Here is a 21705-nt window from a genome sequence, read left to right as displayed (position 1 = left end):
TTGACTTGACGACAATTTGCTCTATTTATTTAAACCGTCATTAATAAAATATAACTAAAATTAGTTCATATATTAATAAAAATAGTTTATTATTAAATCATGTAAATTTCATAATAAAAAATCAAAATAAGCAAAATGCGTAAATTACAGTAGAAATTACTAATTGCGACTTTACAAGTAATGATTATCATATACAAAACAGAACAAATCTTATTGAGATCAATAAATAGTCTTTAAATTTTAATCTATCCAAAAATAAATGATGTGGTATATTTTTAAAATTGAAAAAATGAGTATTTAGTTAACAAATATCACTATTTTTTAACATATATAATATTTGACATGATGCATAGAGAAGAAAATTGACATTTTTAAGAAATAATTATATTTTATTTAAGAAAATTATATATTAAAGACAATCTTACATGAAAAAAATCGAGTAAATTACATGTTTATATGGTTAGATGTTTTCAGCGGTACTTGTCTTTTTTTTTAAATTCAATGGGTAGTGTTCTTATAGTAGTGTTTTTCAATAAGTTGTCCTTGTAGTTGCAGTTTTTAACAACGTCCTTAAAAAAATCAACAACTTGGGTCCTACAATTACATAAGGACCCAACTCATTGTAGAAATACAACCATAGGGATACGACCTGTTGAATTTTTGGAAAAAAAAAATGAAAATGACCACTAAAAACATATAACCATAGGGATGAAATATGTAAATTATTTAAAAAGAAAATTAACCAAAAACTTATTTTAAACAGTCTTAAACGAAAAAAAAATACAATAGGAAAATAATTACTCTCTCGTCCTAAAATAAGTGGTCACATTCTCATTTTAATTTGTCTCAAAATAAATATCAACTTTAAAAATATATATATCTATTTCTTTATTGGGGAAATTCCATTAAAACGTAATATAAAATATGAAGTTTCAAACATTTATTTTATTATAACTATATAGTTATTTGTAAATTATAATTTAAAAAATTTATGTTAACCACGTCAACAAATAACATTCAAGCTTCACGCATTTCATACACCCCCACCCCCACCCCCTATAAATACGATCCAAATTCGTTTCAATACACCCGTATACTGGCTTGAAAATATAATATGGGTAGCAACACCACCGTCCAACCACCACCGCAATACGCCCCCTACCGCCTCGTCAAAACCTTAACCTCCCACCAATCCGCCATCTCCTGCGTCAAATTCTGCAACAGCGGCAAAGTCCTCGCCTCCGCCTCCTTAGACAAAACCCTCATCCTCTGGAACGCCCAAAACCTAACCCTAATCTCCCGCCTCATCGGCCACTCCGAAGGCGTCTCCGACCTCGCTTGGTCCTCCGACTCCCACTACATCTGCTCCGCCTCCGACGACAAAACCATCCGCATCTGGGACGCACGGGCCGCCGAGTGCGTCAAAACCCTCCGTGGCCACACTGATTTCGTCTTCTGTGTCAATTTCAGCACCCAATCTAACCAAATCGTTTCCGGATCGTTCGACGAAACCATCAGGGTTTGGGACGTCAAAACCGGCAAGACTAATCACGTCATCAGAGCTCACTCGTTACCGGTGACTTCTGTTCATTTTAACCGTGATGGATCGTTGATTGTTTCCGGTAGTCACGACGGTAGCTGTAAGATTTGGGATGCTGCCACCGGAACTTGCTTGAAGACGCTAATCGACGACAAGGTTCCGGCGGTTTCTTTTACCAAGTTCTCGCCTAATGGGAAATTTATACTCGTGGCTACACTTGACGATACTCTGGTTAGTTAATTTGCTTATGAAATTGGGTTAATTTTTTGTGTAATTGATCTAAGGACTTGTTTGTTTATTTCTTAGCGACTTAACGAGCTTAACAAGACTAAAGAACTTATTAGGTTAGCTATACATATGGCCCGTTTGGTTGGTTTTTTATTAAATGTGATGGATAAAGCTGTTTGTGGGAAAGTTTTTTTTGCTTATGATTTCTTCATAGATGGAAGCAGAGGGACAGGTTTGGGAAAATCTTCGATTTTCTGCATAAAGCCCCTGAATAAGCCACTTTCTACGTCTATCATAGGGTCATGAATAGTTGACCGAATAAGTCATGAATCCCATTAAGCTCGTTAAGCTGCTAACAAACAGAATAAATTCACACGGACATCTTTATCTATTCATGACTTGACGGAAAACCAACCAAATATCCCCTAAGTTTTGCTAATTTGGGTTTATGTAATTAAAATATAGCAGATAACATGGATTTTCTTATCATTTGGGATTCTAAGATGTTCATGGAATCATGGGGACATGAACTTGAAATGGAAGCTAATTTGATTGAAGAGAGATAATAAGATCTGGAAAAACCTAAAGAATGTAGCTGAAATTTGTTGGATATGGAGCCAAATTCAAGTTAAAACCTGCCAACCTCTGGAATCCATAACTAGTTGATAAGATAGATGATAATGTAAAATGAACTAAAACGATATATGATGAAAAATTAATTGGAAAACTATAATTGGCATAAGCTATAAAAGGCCACTCAAGCTTATAGAAACACTACTTAAATTTTTTAGAATCCATCGTTAATCGGCTTACTTTTGTTGGATAATTCTATATTATCTTATGACTCCTAACCTGAATACCTGTTTCTTTAAAGCTATGTTAAGCTGAGTGCCTGTTTCTTTAAGGCTATGTTAAGGCAAACTAGCTGTTGGCAAAAAGCTAGCTTATAAACTAGTCATGTTTGGGCATTTGGCAAAAACTAGCTGATAAAGGTTGATTTGAAATTAATTGGAAGACTGTAATGGGAATAATCGTGAAAAAAAAAAACCTAGAGCTTATAGAAACAATGTGAGTAGTTTTTAGAATCCATCTTTAGATTCGCATATTTTTGTTGGATAATTTTGTATTATCTTACAATTCCTTACCTGAGCACCTATTTCTTATGTTAGGCAAACTAGCTCTTGGCAAAAAAATTAGCTTATAAACTAGTCATGTTCAATAAAAACTAGTTGATAAGGTAGTAAAAAATTAGCAATGTAAAATGAACTAAAATGATATGTTGAAAAATTAATTGGAAAACTATAAAGGACATGGAAAAAACCCCCTACAGTTTATAGAAACACTACCTAAAGTAGCTTTTAAGAAAAAACTAACATATGGCTAACCAAACCGAGCTTTTCTTACCACACGCTGTCTTACAAGATGATACGGTACTACAATTTGAACCCCCTAGGTTAAATAAACCCCCTTTGAGCCGAATCAAAACATTGGTGTGTGGTATGGAATTGGTCGGGAGGGTTCAATTAGACACAGAGGGGTTCATTTAGCCTCACCACGTAAATATCATGTTCCATGTTTTCCGTGCTTCTAGATAGGGAATGGTGCAGGTGTGGTATTATCAAACATAACAAAACTAAAAGATTCTGATAGCAGAAATCAGAGGATTGTATGAAGTTTAATGGCTGGGATGTGTCTCTAACATTTACTTTTCTGTTATTGTGAATGTAGAAGCTTTGGAACTACTCTACTGGGAAATTCTTGAAGATGTATACGGGTCATATAAACAAGAAGTATTGCATAACGCCCACGTTCTCCGTCACAAATGGCAAATACATTGTTAGTGGTTCGGAGGATCACTGTGTCTACATTTGGGATTTACAGGGGAAGAACTTGCTACAGAAACTAGAAGGGCATACCGATACTGTTGTTTCTGTAAGTTGCCACCCATCCGAGAACATGATCGCTTCTGCAGGGCTTCTTGGTGATGGAACAATTAAAATATGGGTTCAACCAAGTTAGTGAATGGCATTGATAAGATGTATACTTTTATCTACTGCCACTTCTGTATACGTTAATCCATGATTTCTTACGGCAAACGTGGTTGCTTCTAAGAGGAGGGTTTGTCTCTTTATGATCATTCTATATTCCATTACAACTAAAATTTGATTTGTATACCATATTTGCATAGTTAAACGGGGTCATACCTTGATTTTATAAAAGGGTTGAAGCAGTTATTTCATGGAGTTTCTATGGCAAACATTATGTATCGAGTTGCTGCTATATATCTAAGAACCTAATTTTTGTACATACCACCAACCTTTTAGACCTGAAGCTGGCAGATATGCAACCCAATTGTACTTTTAAGATGCGGACGGACAGGATTGGAATGTTTCTCTCTCCCTTGTTCTTGCAGAGGATTTTAGGGTTTTAATTTGACATGAGTAGTTCAATAATTGTGGAGGGTTTTATGGTTTTAATTTGACATGATAGTAAAATAATTGTGGAGGGTTTTAATTTGACACGAGTGGTTCAGTAATTTACAATAAGTCTCGTCTTTATCTCCCTTATTCTTGTTCCATAGATTTTTTTGCGACAGAAAAAATGCGTTTTGTCCCACTCATGTTGGGTCTATTCCCGTCTCCGTCTAATATCGTGCCAATTGTGCTACAAGGTTGTGAACGGTCACTCGGTCCTACATACCAAAAGCACCCAAAATGTGCTACAAGGTTATGGACTGTAAGTGTCCTACGTATCAAAAGCCCCCGAAGTGTGCTACAAGGTTATGCACTGTTAGTGTCATGCGTACCAAAAGCACCCCAAATGTGCTATGCATACCAAAAGCACCCCAAGGGCCATGCCCAACCCACTAGGAGCTACTATTAAATTGTTGTGGATAGTTTGGTGATATTGGAATCTTGGTTCATGTCTTGTGGCTCATGTACTTTCTTGGATGGCTTGAATATGTATTTTAGCCTTCTTTTTAGGCTTTATGGTTCGGGAAAAGGCATTCAGTTTTGTTCATTTTGTAGGCTAAACTGCTAAAGTTATGCTTGTTTGCTGCAGAGTTTGTGCACTAGTAGTGCATATAACTAGAGGTAATTTTTAATGCAATGGCATTATCTATAACTGAAAAGTAGTTTGCAATTTACATACCAAAATCAAACTCTCTCCTGCCTGTAATGTGATACTGGTTTCCAGCAAAAGATTTAAGGACTGTTTCTTAAGCCAAACGTGTCTTCAACGCCACTAGTTACTTTCTTCCTTCGCTCAGCAATCATTTCCGTATATGCCTGAACATAAAGAAAGAAATCAATGCACTTCGAAAGAAATCAATGCACTTCAAATCTCAACACCAATTTCTTGTGTTTGCTAAATTTTCACACCAGGATTGGGAACGATCAGTTTTTCTGAGTTGTTTGCTTTGTACCTTTGGGTAAGAATAGAGAAATATGTACCACCAGGTGCCGATCAAAGTAGTGGCCACCGAAGTAGCCAAGACATTGTGCAATATTAGCCAGCTGCCAGCAATAACCGACGCTCCAGTCAGGGTTATTGTCCATGGTTGACACCTAACAAACAAGTTAAACCAAACAAATATGGGTTTCAAAAATTTCACAAGAAAAAAAATCATTTTTGTCAAGTCTAGACTTCCCCAATGATGATGGAAGGACTGCAGTCCTTGAATGGAATGGGGAAAGAACTATGGTCTATGGGTTGTTTAAAGACATCCTTTACCAGACATACATGCATTTTGTTAGATTCACACATTGAAAAATCCTCCAATTCTCGAAGGAGGATGGAAGAAATCATACTTTCATACAATATCTTAATTGGGTCACATGTATTGATCAAATAACTCGGTTCAAATGCAGATATGCATGTCTCTGAAGGCCTAGCATGAACCTATGTCATATGGAAGGGAAGATTTCCTATATATAGTTGGGTTGGGTTCTTGTGAGACCAACATGTTTTCGTGAGACCCGTGAAACCAGACGTGAAGGCACAAAAACACATTGAACCTTTATAGTGTTTTTGTTGTAAAGATTCGGTGTTTTTTTGTACCTTGATAGCGTTTAGTTGTGAAGTATCCATGTTTAATTTGTGGTCTCACATGATTCCAAGTCTAGTTGGGTTTTGATATAAAATAGGATAAGATTAACAATATGTCTATGAAACAACTGTAGCAAATTGGGTGTTAGATATGGACATAATTTTGATCGAAAATGAGCCACAACATCAAGGCAGTCATGAACAGTAGTCCCTCGATCTTAATTCTTATCCTATTGCTGACTGATATTTTCAGGACATGTTTCTTTGTGTACTTGTACTAACAAAAAGTTCCCAAATCATCTAATAAAATTCTAGCAACCTACCAAAGGGCCTTTGGCCTAGCGGTTCGTAGCCCTTGGCCTTCTAGGAGGTCAGGGGTTCAAACCTCACCATAGGTGAGGAGGGTGTATGAGTTTATTTGTTGTATTTGCCGTATATAAATATTATATACTTCAAAAAAAATCTAGCAACCTCTCTATATTTAGGCTAATAATCATACCAGTGTATAATTTTATGTTTCCTATTGTGCACCACAAAGAAGCATAAGATCGTAGTATAATAAAATTCTAGCAACTTCTCCAAATATAATTAAATTGTTGAACTGTTGAATTTTTGTTCCCTATTGTGATTGTGGAAATTTTGACATACAAATTTCCCCTTACTATTTTAACAGATACTCACGAAATTGTAGATGTCGAATGCTAAGAACTTCTCAAGTGTCATTTATACAAATAGCTAAAGCTCAACTCATAAGACAATTGCATTGCCGTATAACAGGGACGCAGATCAAAGCATCGATTTATGCTTTTTTTAATCAAGTTCTGAAATCTACTTCTTCATGCAATGATAATTTGAATGAATCTAGCTCAATAACGACAACAAATAAAGGAATTAAGAAGGCAAAAGAAGTGGATAAACATTTACCAGGAAGGTTTGGTGTTCCAAACGCAATTTTAGATGTCGAATGCCAACTACTTCTCAATTGTCATTATACAAACAGCTAAATCTCAACTTAAAAGACAATTGCATCGCCGTATAACAGAGATACAGATCGTTTCTTTAATCCAATTCAGAAATCAACTACTCAATGCAACACTAATTTCACTGAATCTAGCTCAGCGACGACAACAGATAAGGAATTAAGAACAAAAGAAGTAAAAAAGTGGATTAACATTTACCTAAACGCAATTTTAGAATGTTGAATGCTAAAAACTTCTCAAGTATCATTTACACAAACAGCTAAAGCTCGACTTAAAAAACAGAATAACAGAGATGCAGACCAAAGCATTGATTTATCGTTTTCGTAATCCAGTTTTGAAATCAACTTCTCGATGCAACAATAACTTAACTAAATCTAGCTCAACGAAGACAACAAATAAAGGAAATAAGAAGAAAAACAGTAAAAAGTGGATAACATTTACCAGGAAGGTTTGGTGTCCCAAACGGAATCGTACTCCAGAGAGAGATAGTTGAGATATCCATCCATGTCTTCCACCACACCATCCTCATTAAGGAACCTGCTCGAGCTCGACTTCGACCCCTCCTTCGGTTGTCCGTTAGACGAATTGCTACTGTGAAGGCGTAGGGTTTTATTGCGAAAAGGAGACGTTCGAAGACTGAGACTGAGTTCCGACCGGAAAACACCGCCGGAGCGATTGGAACCCGGCGAAACAATTACAGGCGGAGGAGCAGAGCAATGAGACGAGAGAGAGAAAGTTATCATTATCGCCTTTTTCGTTTGAACGTGCCTCTGCACTGTAGATTGTTAACCTCCCAAATATGGTGAGAATTTGCAAATTAGAAAGAATAAAACGTCGTCATATTGCGTGTTAACAAAAAAGTTACATATCAGCCCCTCAAGTTATGTCATTACCCAAAACGACCGCTCGGATTTTAAATAACGTCAAAAATAGCCCTCCAAGTTTATGTAAGGTAGTATATTGTAAATATGCCAACCAATTTTTAATTTAGTCGCCCAAAGTTATCAACAAAAGACTTTTAGGATAATAGAAATCAAATCGGTTGTCAATTTCCGCATTTAATAGTCACTAATAAATCACAACCAATTTTGTTCAAAAGTTATTTTATTAGAGGGCGTTTACCAAATGCTTATCCAGGTAAATATTTACCAAGTCACATTACTTTACCGAATCAATATGACAAGGACCAAGAATTTTACCTGATAAGAGTGAAGGTAAGGACTGAGAGTCTTACCCGGTAAGTGACGGCGACGACTCTTACCACGGTTATCACTTATTAGGTTAATTGTTGCATACGATATCGTTTTGGTGAAATAAAATATTACTCGGCAAGTAATTGATAGTTTTAAATTTTGGCTGTAAGCACTTACTCGGGTAGGTGCTGGTAAACAGCCCCTTAGAGATGTACAGGGCTTGACCTTTTTCAGACTTAGGTTCAGACTTTTCAAACTCGTTTTTACTGAGAGAAAAAATGTACGGGTATTTTAGGCTCAAGTCGTGTTTTATAATTGAAAAATGGGTTGGACAGACCTTTTCAGACTTAAGAGACCGTTTATCAAACACTTACTCAATAAGCGTTTACCAGCAAAGGTTCCACCTTTCCTTATCTACCTTGTGGGGTTACATTCTCAACCACCAAAATGGGTTTTTGGTAAGTGTTTTTTATCTAGTAAGCGCATACCATATAAAAGTTTTCTTCCTCACTTACTGAGTAAGATTATCGATCATTCTTGTGTCTCTTATCGGGTAAGATTCTCGATCATTTTAATGTTCACTCAATAAGGTAAGTGACATGATAAGTGCATACTCAATAAGTGTTTGATAAATGGCCTTTTAATCAAATTATTCCAAACTTTTTACGCTGGGTATTTTCAGGCGGGCTTGGCCCAGACCATGATTTGGGATCACTAGACCAAGATTATTTGATTTCAAAATGTCAAACGTAAGTCTGTTTACTTTGGGACAGGTTGTCAAATACTACTATTTTAGCGTCTTTCTTTTTTTTTCAAAAGCCTGCTGAAGACTTTAGTTGTCCTCCATTCCCATTCTCGACATCCATCAGCTCTGTCGTTGACCACCGTTAGTCGCCAACGACCACCTCTTGTGGTCAACTTCAAGAGATACTATTAATTTGGACAAAAAAATTGGTTACTCACAGCTCTAACCAACCTCACAAGGAATCCGCTTTTAAGGACACCAATATGAGGAGACATATTTGGGTCACTTAGCACGACTAAGTCTAGTTGAGGGCTAGGACAGACACATGACCTTTCTTGTGTTTGGAGAAAGTCACTCCATCATTTTACCAACTGAGCTATATGTCAGAAGCAGAAATACAACTCATTTAAGGAAACACCAGATTAAATTTATAGAGAATCAAAAGTTAAAATTTCTAAAAGGATATTACACGTAACTCCAACATATACTATATTTTAAAGATTTCAACATTAATTATATTATTAAAATGTTCTATAAATTTTATCATTTCAATGCAATTTAAATAATAATAATAATAATAATTCAACCTTGTCGATAGAAACAATTAAAATAATATATTTTTTTCCTTCAAGAAATTGAATTTTAGAAATATCTCCAAATTTAGAGATCTATAATTTCTCACTTGTTTTCTCTATTTTAGAGTAATTGTTGGAGTAAAATAATTTCCAATATCTTTATTTTATAGTAGTTGTTGAAGATGCTCTAGAAGTCAGATATTGTGAGGATATTGAGGAGATAACAGGGGTTGCAAAATATATTGAACAGAAAGTGTCAGAGTCTAGCCGATGTGCTCCAATGCCCCTCTCTTCTAAAGGAGGCTAGATGGGCAAAGTTGTCCCATAGTGTAGTCCTAGTAAAGATGCCGCAAATGGTAAACTGCTATGATACCATGTGAAAATATATGAAACCCTTTTAGATTACTCATCAAAATAGTCCCTAAGAAGAAAACGAAAGTTCCAACGTATATTGATTAGAAATTGTCATCCAGACGATAAGGACTCTTAACAAAAAACCGTTCAGGGCATAAAGTTACACGAAAATCAAGCTTTTAAGTCGAGATTTAACAATATTATGATCAACATGAACTCATACTCATAATACAACGACATGTTTATTAGAAGCTTACTGAGCTTGATGTGACTCACAACTTATTCGGTCCACTATATATGATTGTTTGGTAGTGACTTAATAATATTGAAAGTGGTTTATTTAACAAGCTTATAGGGGGGAGCTTTATACGGAAAACCAAGTTTTAGTCAAACATGCCCCTCCCAATTAAAAAACGCAATCCTTCCATCTATGAAAAAAAAAAAACTCTCTCAAACAAAAACTTTCCAATCAACCACAAAAGTGATACCTGATTGGTTTAAGCTTAGCTCCACATGTCAAAAGTACCAAGAGGTCTGAAATTCAAATCCAATGAGGAATTAGAATCCCCTTGTGGCTACGAATGTTCAAATGCGGTGATTCCGGGCTATCTGCAAAGCAGGTGGTCTCCCTGGGATTAGTCAGCTCGCATAGCGGTGTTGGATATCCAGGTTAATTGTAAAAATAAAAATAAAAAACCTTCCAATCTATGCCGACAAATTAATCCATACGACAGCTTTATCAACACAGGACTTAATGGAAACCAACCAAACACCCTCTTAACAAGCAATAATATGCTGAAAAGTTTAACCTAACTTGACTGCAAATCCTAACATGCTTCAAGTCAAACCAGCTCAACCAAACGCTCACCTAGCCGGTCAAGGTGGTTCAACCCCTTATAATAAAACTCAAGAAATCTTTTCTGACCCAAAAAAAACCAATAAATTTCCCCGAAACCCCCATTCTTTTTCGTCGATCATGGCGCATTTTGCAAGCTTTTTGGCTGCAATTCTATCTATTTCGGTGGTAATTACAGTTAACGGGCAAATCAGCAGTCCATGCTCGGTGTCGATGATCACTAGCTTCACCCCATGTGTAAATTTCGTCACTGGGAGTAGCTCGAACGGCAGATCACCGACCGCAAGCTGCTGTAGTGCGGTGGAATCGCTCACGACCACAAGCATGGAGTGCATGTGTCTTATTGTTACAGGAAACGTGGCTTTTTCGTTACCAAATCCTATCAATCAGGCGTTGGCCATTACGCTCCCTAAAGCGTGTAAATCTAAAAGGGTGCCGCTGCAATGCAAATGTAACGGTTTTGACGGGTTTTATTTCATTTAGTATCGATTCTTGTTACTTTTGTACAGTTCTCAGTTCTGTTCTTTTTGTCGGTTTTGCAGCTACCGGTGTTCCTCTACCTCCTGCAGGTATTCTTCGACTAAAATAACAGGATAATACTCCCTCTTACCCAAAATAAATGTCCACGCTGAAAAAACACAGACAATTTTAGAAATGTGTAATTACTACAGTTTTTAATTAACTAAATGACAATTTTATCCTTAACAATAGAGGAAGTTATAAATTTATCCATCTCATAATTAAAGGTAGAATTAAAAAGTAGGCACTTATTTCTTAGTGCGGAATGTTAGTTTGAGACAAATTAAAACAGAAATATGGACGATTATTTTGTGACAGAAGGATTACATCACGATGCTGAAATTCGATAATGATGATGAGCAAAAACTTATGTATTGCAGGCCCCGCGTTATTCGTTCCTCCTCCGCCCAAAATTCCGGCACCTCGAGCTCTTCCGCCACCTGCTGATTCTCCGGAATTGCCACCGAGTCCTAGTGGTAAGAAGCGTAAACTTATATCACTGTAACAAAATCGGCTTTATAGAATGCAAAATATGATTAAATGTCCTAATAAACTGCTTTATAGGACTTAAAGTTTACCAAACAATTGTGTGTCCTATGTAAAAAAGTGTTACAATAAGTTGATATGACGCTTTTTGGGCTTCCTAACAAGCTTTTTAGAACAATTTTGAAATAAAGCGTGCTATTAGTCTTTTTATATAATATTATTTGGAAAAAAAAGGTCCGGTAAAAAAGCTAATATGTACCTTTTACTTCAAAAGTGTCCTAAAAGAATAGGATGTGGTGGAATGTCTCATCAGGTTCGATTCCAGAAGTACGCAACAATTGTGGCCACTGAGTTTATCAGGGCTGAATTCTTGCAGTTACAATTTGTCGGGATTAGTCTAAGGAACACCCTTCCAAAAAAAAAAGCTAATAGGAAATTTTTACTTCAAAAGTGTACTAAAAAACTTGTTAGGATGCCGAGTCAAGTCCTACACATGTGATTTTACCGTAAAATCACACGTGACTCATACGACTTTGGCCGTCACCTGAGGTTGCGAGCCACGTCGCCCGCACACCCTTGCGTTGACTGTTAGTATAAAATCATATATGATTTGCACGTGATTCGGTCATTTTCGTGTTCTTTTATTTGGTTATTGTTTTCGTTTGAACCTCCCTCCTGTAACTTTATATAGAGCGCATAATTGTTTGGTCCTATAAAGCATTCTATTGGGACATTTAGCCATTTTTGGTGTCCTATAAAGCCAATCTTGTTGTAGTGGTATGGACCAAATCAATGCAAAAAAACATTGAAAATCCGAAAAGATCGGTACTTGTACTGATACCTTTCTTTCATCGCTCGTTTATCAGGTTCCAAGAAAGCAATGTTGGCACCAACACCATCCAAAACGGCTCCAGCCGTCTTGCCAGATCCAGGGGCAGATCAGGAACCCAACGCCCCCGATGCATCAGCACCAATTAGGCAAGCTCCAATCGCTGGTTCAGGCATCCGACCAGTGCTAACCCCAGTATCGGCTTCAAATCCGCTATCGGTTCCACCACCTCTTCTCTTGTTAATGCTAGTAGCAACCACCGTCACCAATTTCTGTCAAGTCTTTCTTTTCCGATCCATCCTCTGATTCCCGAACCATGTGGCAGTTTCCCTTTGGTCAGAAAAAGAAACGAAAAAGTTTATATACGTTGTGGATTTGGTTAAAACCCGATGCATAATCAACATATTTACTACGGTTGATGTTTACTGAACGGTTTGCGTATAGATTTCTGGTATCAAGCTTCAAGAAAGGCAAATGCTTCTTTATAGCCAATCCAAAACATATTTTTGCGATAAAAATGGTAAAATGTATCACAAGCATGGTGAAACCGAAGGGGCAACGAATTCAATGAGTCAAAAATTTCATCTAGTCCCGTTAGTTTTCTTTCATTCACTACAACAAAATCGGTTTTATAAGACGTCATATTGTCTAATTGTTCTAATTGACTAATAGACTGCTTAATAGGACTTAAGTTTATAGAACCAAACAATTATGCATCTTATGTAAATGTGTTACAATAAGTTGATAGGACGTTCTTGGGCATCCTAACAAGTTTTGTAGGACAATTTTGAAATAAAACGTCATATTAGTCTTTTTATATGAGATTATTTGAAAAACTGTATGATAAAACAAGTATCTTATAAAAAACGTAACCATATGGCAGATCTCAAAGTTGTCCTATAAAAAAACTAATATGACATTTTATTTCAAAAATGTCCTAGAAAACTTGTTACGATGCACAAATATGTCCTAACATCCTGTTGTAACAACTTTACATAAGACATACAATTGTTTGGCTCTATAAACTTAATCCTATAAAGCAGTCTGTTAAGACATTCAAACAATTTTAGCGTTCTATAAAGCCGATTATGTTGTGATGATCATACATAACCATAGATGTATTAATATCATATAATGCATACTACAAGTTTATGTAAATATAGAATTTTCTTGTGAATTAACATATATTCACACGAAACTAAACATATATATATATATATATATACAGGATTGGGTTCACGTGAGACCAGCTTGTTTTCGTGAGACCACTTTTCTACACTTGAAACTTCACAGCAAAACACTGTGAAGGTAACCATCACAACGTTTTGCTGAAGTTTCAAGTGCAAAAAAGTGGTCTCACGGGTCTCACGAAAACAAGTTGGTCTCACATGATCCCAAGTCTATATATACATGTAGATACACACACACTAAACCATGAAAATGGTATGAAGCTTACTTGATTGTCTCAACAATATCTCTATCGAGTCTTGAAATCCACATCAATCGAACTGTACAAGATTTGACTTGCTACAGCTAACTTTTCAGCCACCAGCTAGCTTATCAACTATAACCAAAGTTGAAACTTTGCTCATCACGAGCAAATACATCATTGCAACACGTATAAAAAGAGTCATCAAGCACAAATACACCAATTTCATCAACATTGAAGTTAAGAAGAAAGGATTCAAAAGAACCAAATAAGATAATGCATTGATTATAGTTAATAAGTATGTATTCCGATAACATCTTGCATAAAAACCCGAATACGACAAAAAGCATACGTCTACTCGTTTTTCCACGCACACAACACCAACGAAAAACCAAGACCTTGCGAATGCGGATCTCTACGAAACGAATTTGACCAACTCGAAGGAACAGGAATCGAATCATTAGCCCACAATTTCTCAGCCGAAAAACAAGTTTGAAACAAGAAAATAGCTTCACCGGTTAACTTCCCGTAAAGCCAATTATGCACATCCCAATACACTTCAACCGGCAAACCATCGACTAAAATCGTGTAATTCCCCCTAAATTTCCATCTTAAATGCTTCACTTGCATCATAATTTTACCATCTATATGAATCAAAAGAAATGGATCATTTGTACCCATCAAATCACATTCAATCAAAACATCATGAATTTGCCCTTTTCCACAAAATTGAGATCTTGTGGAGTAAACTTTCTTCCCACAAATATGTTCTCGTTTCGAAACGAAAACGACGTTCGGGGTAAACTTGGATGAATCTATCTTCTTATGGACTTCCTTCTCCATATCCCCTAAAACCAATATCAAATCTTGATTCACAACAATGGCGAAATAGAAACCCTCGGTCGGTTCGGGTGAAGAACCGAATTTCGCAGACGATAAATCCCAATAAATGTCGATTAATATCGAGCCCACTTCGAAATTCTTAAACCCTCTCCGTTTGGAGAATAACCAGGGTTTAATCTCGAGTTTACAGAGAGACTGGTTGGTGGAATCGTCGATTTGAACACAGAGATTTTGACCCATCAAGTTTTTGGTCCAAGTAAAAGTGATAATGAAACAAGAGAAATTGCGTAATCTGCATTGATAAACACAAGAAACAAGATTTTGACTGATTTTAGTAGTAGTAGCAGAGGTAGCCATGGAAGCACCTGATGAAGAAGATGAAGCATCTGCAACTTGAACACCATTTTCACCAAAGCAAGAAGGGAAATCCCTCATCTGAAATCGATAAAATTTGAGAGGGGGGGTGTTTGAAGATGAAATGAATTGGGTATGAAGGTAAGAACCCTAGATTTAAGAAATCATAAAACCCTAATGAAGAATTTGTGGGTGATCTCTGAAATTGATGCAAAATTGTTGAGATCTCTTGAAATGAAAGTGGGCAAGATTTCTTGAGCTTTTTTAGGGCAAGAAATGGAGTGAAATGTGAAGATCTGTGGGAAATCTTTGTTAACCGAAGAAAATGGCATCTGGGTTTTCACTCGAACGATAATGGTCCATACAAGGCTTGTAATCTTCGTATTGCTTGTTATATCTCTCGTATAAATGAATTCCATTTGTGAATTTGTCCAAAATAGTTGTTTTTTTCTTTTTTACCTTGTTAATTCATGAATAAAGTTGTCAGAATAGATTAATCTATTTATATAGATTAGAGATGGCCAAAAACCGGTTTCGGACCGGTCTCAATCGGTCCTCATCATTTTCATAACCGGCCATAACCGGTCCCGACGTAACCGGTCTCGGTCCCGGTCTCATTCGAAAATGATAGGACCGGTATAGGTACTTTATAACCGGTTATGGGCCGCCGGTCCCAGTCCCAACCGGTCCCAACCGGTCCTTCATTAAAAAAATAAGATTTTTTATTTTATTTTTTTAATGATATATATTTTTAATACATTATAAAATTTACAATTTGGTCACTCAAATACATTTTAAAAATGCGTTTTAATATAATTAAAATTACGTTTTCTTATAAAAATATATTATAAAATTATTTAAAAATATATTTATTTATAAAATTAATTGAATTTTCGGGCCGGGCCGGGCCGGTCCATAGTTGGTCCCATAACCGGTCCCGGTCGGTCCCGGTCCCACGAAACTACCAAAAACCTCAACCGGTCTCGGTTTTCGGTCCCATAACCGGTCCTTACCGGTCCCGGTCCCGGTCCTCCGGTGGTCTCGGGCCGGGCCGGGCCCATTTGGCCATCTCTAATATAGATTGAAAAGGTTTTTATTCGGAATGGATTTTTGAGTGTTTTTCTAATTGGAAAGACAGTTCGGAAAAACTTGCTTTTTTTCACATAAAGTTCTCTTTATAAGCTTACTGAATACATTATTTTTTTATATTATTAAGTCATGATCAAACAGTCATGTATAGTTAACTGAATAAGTTTAAGTCTCGTTAAGTTCGTAAACTGCTAACGACCAGACCCTTTGAGCATCTCCAAGAGATTACCCAAAATTTCTCCAAAGTGGAGAATCAAAAATCAAAATCTTTAAAAAAATTATATTCATCTCTATAATATTTTGTAAGTTAATCCATCTTGTTCTATTAACTTTCTTGCTTTGATCATTTTTTATTCCTAATTAGAGAATCCAACGTTGATTATAATATTAAAATATTATTTCTCTTTCTAAATATTTATTTTTAAAATTTACTATTAATGTTCTCACTTGGTAATCTTTTTTGAAGTAATCTCCATATTTGGAGAACTTTTCTCTCTCATACTTTCTTCATTTTAGAGATAGTTCTAGAAAAGTTGTTGGAGCAAAATATAGGCTCAAAATTCTTATTTTCTCTATTTTTCCCATCTTGGAGAAAATGTTGAAATTGCTCTTAGTATATAATTGATAGAAATGGCCAAGATTTGAAAAGTAACATTTTAACAACTTGTGGAATCAATTTTTTGTGAATATAACAATCATAATGTGACAATTTTGTAAGTTGTTAAAGCGTTACTTGTGAAATGTTGACATAGAAATACCACTTATACGACTTTGTTAAAAACATCTCCAAAAATTATGCTATAATTTAAAAAAAAAAAAACACGAAATAGTTTAATAAAAATGAATTGGTTTTAAGAAATTGTCCAAAAGAATCATTTTTTTCATCTTCTTAATTCATTTGTTTTTGTATATAATATATAAAAGTAGTCAAGATTTTGAAAATAACACTTAAACAAACTATGAAACCCACCAAAGGGCCTTTCACTTGAATGATATACGAGTCATTGGTCTTTTAAGCGGTCAAGGGTTTAAACCTCACTAAAGATGAGTAGGATGTGTGAATTTATTTGTTACATTTGTCGTATATAAATATTATATACTTCAAAAAAAACCTATGAAACCACTTTTTGTGAGTATAATATTCATAAAGTAACAATTTGATATATCAATAGAACATCTTCAACAGATATGCTATATTTTTTATTATTTTTTTATTTTGAAATTTGTTCATTCTCTCTCGTTTTTCTCTATTTTATAGTAGAGTTTGACATAGTTGTTGTAGCAAATTTTTCTTAAATCTCTAAAATTTCTAAAATAATATTTATATTTTTGGTGTTATTTGTGAAATGTTGACGTGGAGTACCACTTATGCAATTTGCTAAAAGCATCTCCAAAGATTATGCTATAATTTTTCTATAATAGAAAATGAAAAGTTAAAATCTTTAAAAAACATTACTTCAAATTTCAACAACTACTATCTTTTAGCAATTATAACATTTTTTATGTTAATAAAATATTTAATACATTTAACAAATATTAATTCTCTCACCTACACAGTTAGGGTGCGTTTACCTAAATGTTTACCCGGTAAGCGTTTAATTTTAAGAGTCAACACTATGATTTATTTTATCGGGTAAGATTGTAGTACATCAAAGTGGTATCGTATTCAACAATTTACCCGGTAAACACTTACCTGGGTAAGAGTCGTCATCCTCACTTACCGAGTAAGACTCTTCATTTTTATCATTGCTCTTACCGGGTAAGATTTTTAACTCTTGTCATGTTCATCCAGTAAAAAAAGTTACTCGGTAAGCACTTACTGGATAAGTGTTTAATAAACGGCCCCTTAATTTCAATATTTTTTATTGGGGAAAATAATTATAATATATTTTTCTCTCTCTTCGATATAATTTTAGATTTTTCTCTAAATTTAAAGATTTCTATTTTATCTCTTTTATTTTCTCTATTCATTATACCATTTAGTGTACTTTTGGCTATTGGAGATGCTTTGAATTATTAATTGCTAAATTGTTAAAATGCTACTCACTCAACTTGCTAAAGTGTTATCCAGTATATTGCAAATAGCACTTTAACAACTTATAAATTTGTTACTTTATGCATATTAAATCCACACAAAATAGATTTCACAAGTTGTTAAAGTGTAGCTTGTAAATTTTTTACTCTTTTTGTTAATTAAGGTGTTGTTTTCTTAAGATATTTTGAATTCTGAAATCTTATTTCACTTATGATTGATAAGAGGTGGTGTTAAAATCTGAAAGCAAAATCAATAAAATTGCGTATCTCTGTGAAATGATGAATGTCCAAATTTGTTTAAATCGTTTAATTTTACACCATTCAAAAAATTATAACATTGAATTTATAAATAAATTTATACAGTTTCACATATTTATTCATCATCATTACAAAATTTACATTTAAATTATATAATTAGCATTAATTTAAAAAAAAAATTATGTCACTTCATAAAACTGTTAACAATTCAACTATTAACAACTCAAAACTTGTCTTTTAATAAAATTATTAAGAGGTAAACAAACAAACACATTTTTAATAATTTTTATTAGTTGTTTTGGCATTGCACGGAACTTGAAGGTGTGCATCTCGATACCTAATAAATGCGCAGCGGCTTCATGAGTAAATGCAAGTGAGGTGAAGTTGAGTTGTAGGGTACGATTCACACCTTTGTTTTTTTCTTCTTTGAGTTAATTACATTTTTAGTCCCTATGATTTATTGAATTTTTTTTTTCTTGATTTCTTTCATTACAAAACTAATATTAGTGTTTGTATTTTGTTTTGGTTTTCGTTGATGGACGTCAAATGTCTCACAATAAGGGTTTTGTTTTTTTTTTAATTATCTCTTAATACAACTTAACCCTAATTTGTTAAGACATTTGGATATTAAAAGCCAGGGTTGGTCCTAAGATTTTTGATACCCTGTGCAAAAATAATAAAAAATGTCTCTAAGCCTATTTTTTTTTAAGCCAATGAAACAACGAAACATGCGAATTTTTAAAAAATTTAGAACTTATTCAAGCTAAGTATCTCATCCTCATGTTAATTTTTATTAATTATAAAAAAAAAACACAAGGGGAGGGGGGGAACAAAAAAACCAAAACCCCGAATACAAAATATAAAATGATAAAAGAACAAATCTTAGATTAAGATCGTACTTCCTTCTTTTCCAACAAAATATAAACTTTATTTCAATATATGGGACCTAAAAAACAAGGAAAACTATAATTAGTTTTTAATTAAATAAGTATATTACATCCAAATTACTGTCATAGTAAGCAAAAAGTAAAACATAAAAGTTACAGGTCTAACGATTAAAAGCTAAGGGCCTATCTGTTAGCAGCTTAAGATAACTTTAATGGAACTAACAGCTTATTCGCTCAACTATGCATGACTATTTCATAGTGCTTAATGATATAGAAAGTGACATATCCAGTAAACTTTTAGAGGGAGCTTTATATAGAAATACAAGTTTTTTTTAACATGTCTCTTACAGCTAAAAAAATGCTTCTTACATCTACAAAAAAAAACTCTTCCAAACAAAATCTTTTCCAACTTATACAAACAGATTAATTCATGTAGACAACTTTATTCGTATAGACAACTTTATACAAACAAAAACTTTTCCAACTTTTTCCAACGATGTGCATTCAGTATTTGTCACTACTAGGCCTTGGGTCTGTTTTTATAGTTAAAGCTCAGTTGTCCAATTCTCAAATTATTGAACCCAAACTAGTAATAAATGACAACTTGATGCCCCTTTAGGCTTTGATGTCATGTGCGGTCGCACGAGCTGCACGTGGCCAGGGCCGGCCCTGTTAAAAGCGTTTGTTTTATTTTTAAAATAAAAGCTTAAAAGCTCTAAATGTTCTTTGAAAATTTAAGTGGTAAATGTCCATTAATACTTCTTAATCTTAATTCATTTTCTATCACATGGTTCATATTTTAGGGATAAAAAGACCAAAATATTATAACTAGGCTAAACAAGCATAATTCGGTTGAAGGTCACAACACATATAATTGAGTAAAAGATGTATAACTGGACCCTAAAAAATTTGGAGACCATGTTCAATGTCTCATATTGGAAACCTTCATATATGGGCATGCTCTTCCTCAGCTACTACTCCACTAACAACCCTGCCACCATCTAAATTAAGGGTGTTTATGAATTGGGTTGATCGGGTTAAAGACATTTGAACAATTTAACTTAATGTTTGGGATTTGAAAAATCTTAACTGAACCTAACCCAATCCAAACCAAACCGTATGGATTGGCAGGGTTGATAATTTGGTACATCAAAATATTCTTCCAACATTGAATATGTTATTTCTTTACTCATAATTCTTTTTATCATCAACTATTTGATATAACTTATTCATACTTCTTATGCATATCACATTCAATTAATTTTCTCAATTTACATATATATGTTCATAGATACTGATTACTGAACATATATGCTAATGAGTCATATAGAGATGTGATTAGATTAAAAATATGTGTATACGAAGAGCGTACGTGGTAGTATAATTGTCTAATGTACATATTAATAAAAATTCAACTATCATATTAAATTCAAAAAATAAAAGAATATCGTGTTCATCGTGTTGGTTTGAGTTTAAATAATAACAACCCACTGTCAATCTAATACCTATGGTTTGAAAATTTTACAACTCGATTAGACATCAAGTTGTTTCAGATTAAGTTATTTCGTATTTGGTCAGGTTGGGTCGGGTTGACCGGGTTTTTGAGCACCTCTAATCTACATCTCGACCACTAATGACCACTTACACCTTCATTGTTACTTCTACTTTTGTCGTTGTCGCTTTTACTTATGTTATTGATGTTTCTGCCTCTACCAGTACGATCTACCACTAAAGTCGTTTTTTGCTTGTCATCATCATTCTTTTCCTTGCTCTGAAACAAAATCAAAAAGCCAAAACCATCGTGAATGTTCGTAGTTTTTTTTTCTAATACATATTTATCTTCTTGACTAGCCCATTGGGAAAAATTCCCCACTGATGCCTTCCGTAGGAGTCTGGCCTAACAAAGTGCTTTCGTTGTTGGTGTTCTTTCCGATCTCTACGCATTTCATATTTCTCTGAATATGCATGTTCTAATATATTTGTTCCATGGATGTTCATGCTCTCGATTTTCCTAATGCCATAAGAATGAACATAAACAAAATGACTAAAATACCCTAAAGTAAGAAACACATGGCACTCTTAACACAAACACACACAACGATTGCGAAAGGGGATTAATGAAAACAAAAAACAAAATGCGAATAGTAACAATATAATGATAATAATAGCAACAACAAAGTTAACGGACTAAATTTGAAGTTTTCACAAACTATATGGGCAGGACGTGTAATTAACTCTTTAATTTATTATTACACTATTTAGACTCGGGATCACGTGAGACCCGTGAGACCACCTTTTTACACTTGACACTTCATAACAAAATACTGCGAAGGTAACTTTCACAGTGTTTTTACTGTGAAAGTTCAGACTTTTTATCTTCACAATATTTTGTTGCAAAGTTTTAAGTATAAAAAAATGTTTCATGAGTAAAAAAACAATATGATCTTATATCAACC

At 34.5% G+C, this 21705-nt stretch overlaps 4 protein-coding genes across 4 annotated transcripts; 2 read left to right on the top strand and 2 right to left on the bottom strand.

Annotated features, from left to right (window-relative positions):
* Positions 1-1114: 1114 nt before the first annotated feature.
* Positions 1115-4964, top strand: LOC112518027 (COMPASS-like H3K4 histone methylase component WDR5B). Its single transcript, XM_025125539.1, has 2 exons — positions 1115-1771; positions 3497-4964. Exons 1-2 carry the CDS (start codon positions 1115-1117, stop codon positions 3785-3787), a joined length of 948 nt encoding a protein of 315 aa, XP_024981307.1. The 3' UTR covers positions 3788-4964.
* LOC112518028 lies at positions 4806-7602 on the bottom strand. The gene is made up of 3 exons (XM_025125541.1): positions 7240-7602; positions 5196-5337; positions 4806-5058 (listed from the first exon to the last, which is right to left on the bottom strand). Exons 1-3 carry the CDS (start codon positions 7539-7541, stop codon positions 4975-4977), a joined length of 528 nt encoding a protein of 175 aa, XP_024981309.1. The 5' UTR covers positions 7542-7602; the 3' UTR covers positions 4806-4974.
* Positions 7603-10641: 3039 nt separating this feature from the next.
* LOC112517818 (vegetative cell wall protein gp1-like) lies at positions 10642-12740 on the top strand. The gene is made up of 4 exons (XM_025125191.1): positions 10642-10972; positions 11064-11090; positions 11421-11516; positions 12393-12740. The coding sequence occupies exons 1-4, from the start codon at positions 10642-10644 to the stop codon at positions 12659-12661; spliced, it is 723 nt and encodes a 240-aa protein (XP_024980959.1). The 3' UTR covers positions 12662-12740.
* Positions 12741-14038: 1298 nt separating this feature from the next.
* LOC112518359 lies at positions 14039-15334 on the bottom strand. The gene has a single exon (XM_025126022.1). The coding sequence runs from the start codon at positions 15060-15062 to the stop codon at positions 14139-14141; it is 924 nt and encodes a 307-aa protein (XP_024981790.1). The 5' UTR covers positions 15063-15334; the 3' UTR covers positions 14039-14138.
* Between the last annotated feature and the right edge of the window lie 6371 nt (positions 15335-21705).

This window comes from Cynara cardunculus (genome assembly GCF_001531365.2).
Source record: "Cynara cardunculus var. scolymus isolate 2C chromosome LG 9, CcrdV1, whole genome shotgun sequence".
NCBI lineage: Eukaryota > Viridiplantae > Streptophyta > Magnoliopsida > Asterales > Asteraceae > Cynara > Cynara cardunculus.
This window is presented reverse-complemented; position numbering and strand designations above follow the sequence as displayed.

What these genes read in the sequence shown, in the direction of transcription:
- LOC112518027 (XM_025125539.1), top strand. Translation starts at nt 1,115, where the DNA reads ATGGGTAGCAACACCACCGTCCAACCACCACCGCAATACGCCCCCTAC. An exon ending in CTACACTTGACGATACTCTG is followed by an intron (nt 1,772 to 3,496) that starts GTTAGTTAATTT and finishes TTGTGAATGTAG; the next exon opens with AAGCTTTGGAACTACTCTAC.
- LOC112518359 (XM_025126022.1), bottom strand. Translation starts at nt 15,062, where the DNA reads ATGAGGGATTTCCCTTCTTGCTTTGGTGAAAATGGTGTTCAAGTTGCA.
- LOC112517818 (XM_025125191.1), top strand. Translation starts at nt 10,642, where the DNA reads ATGGCGCATTTTGCAAGCTTTTTGGCTGCAATTCTATCTATTTCGGTG. An exon ending in GGTGCCGCTGCAATGCAAAT is followed by an intron (nt 10,973 to 11,063) that starts GTAACGGTTTTG and finishes TCGGTTTTGCAG; the next exon opens with CTACCGGTGTTCCTCTACCT. An exon ending in ATTGCCACCGAGTCCTAGTG is followed by an intron (nt 11,517 to 12,392) that starts GTAAGAAGCGTA and finishes CTCGTTTATCAG; the next exon opens with GTTCCAAGAAAGCAATGTTG.
- LOC112518028 (XM_025125541.1), bottom strand. Translation starts at nt 7,541, where the DNA reads ATGATAACTTTCTCTCTCTCGTCTCATTGCTCTGCTCCTCCGCCTGTA. An exon ending in TGGGACACCAAACCTTCCTG is followed by an intron (nt 5,338 to 7,239) that starts GTAAATGTTATC and finishes CTTGTTTGTTAG; the next exon opens with GTGTCAACCATGGACAATAA. An exon ending in TTCTCTATTCTTACCCAAAG is followed by an intron (nt 5,059 to 5,195) that starts GTACAAAGCAAA and finishes CTTTATGTTCAG; the next exon opens with GCATATACGGAAATGATTGC.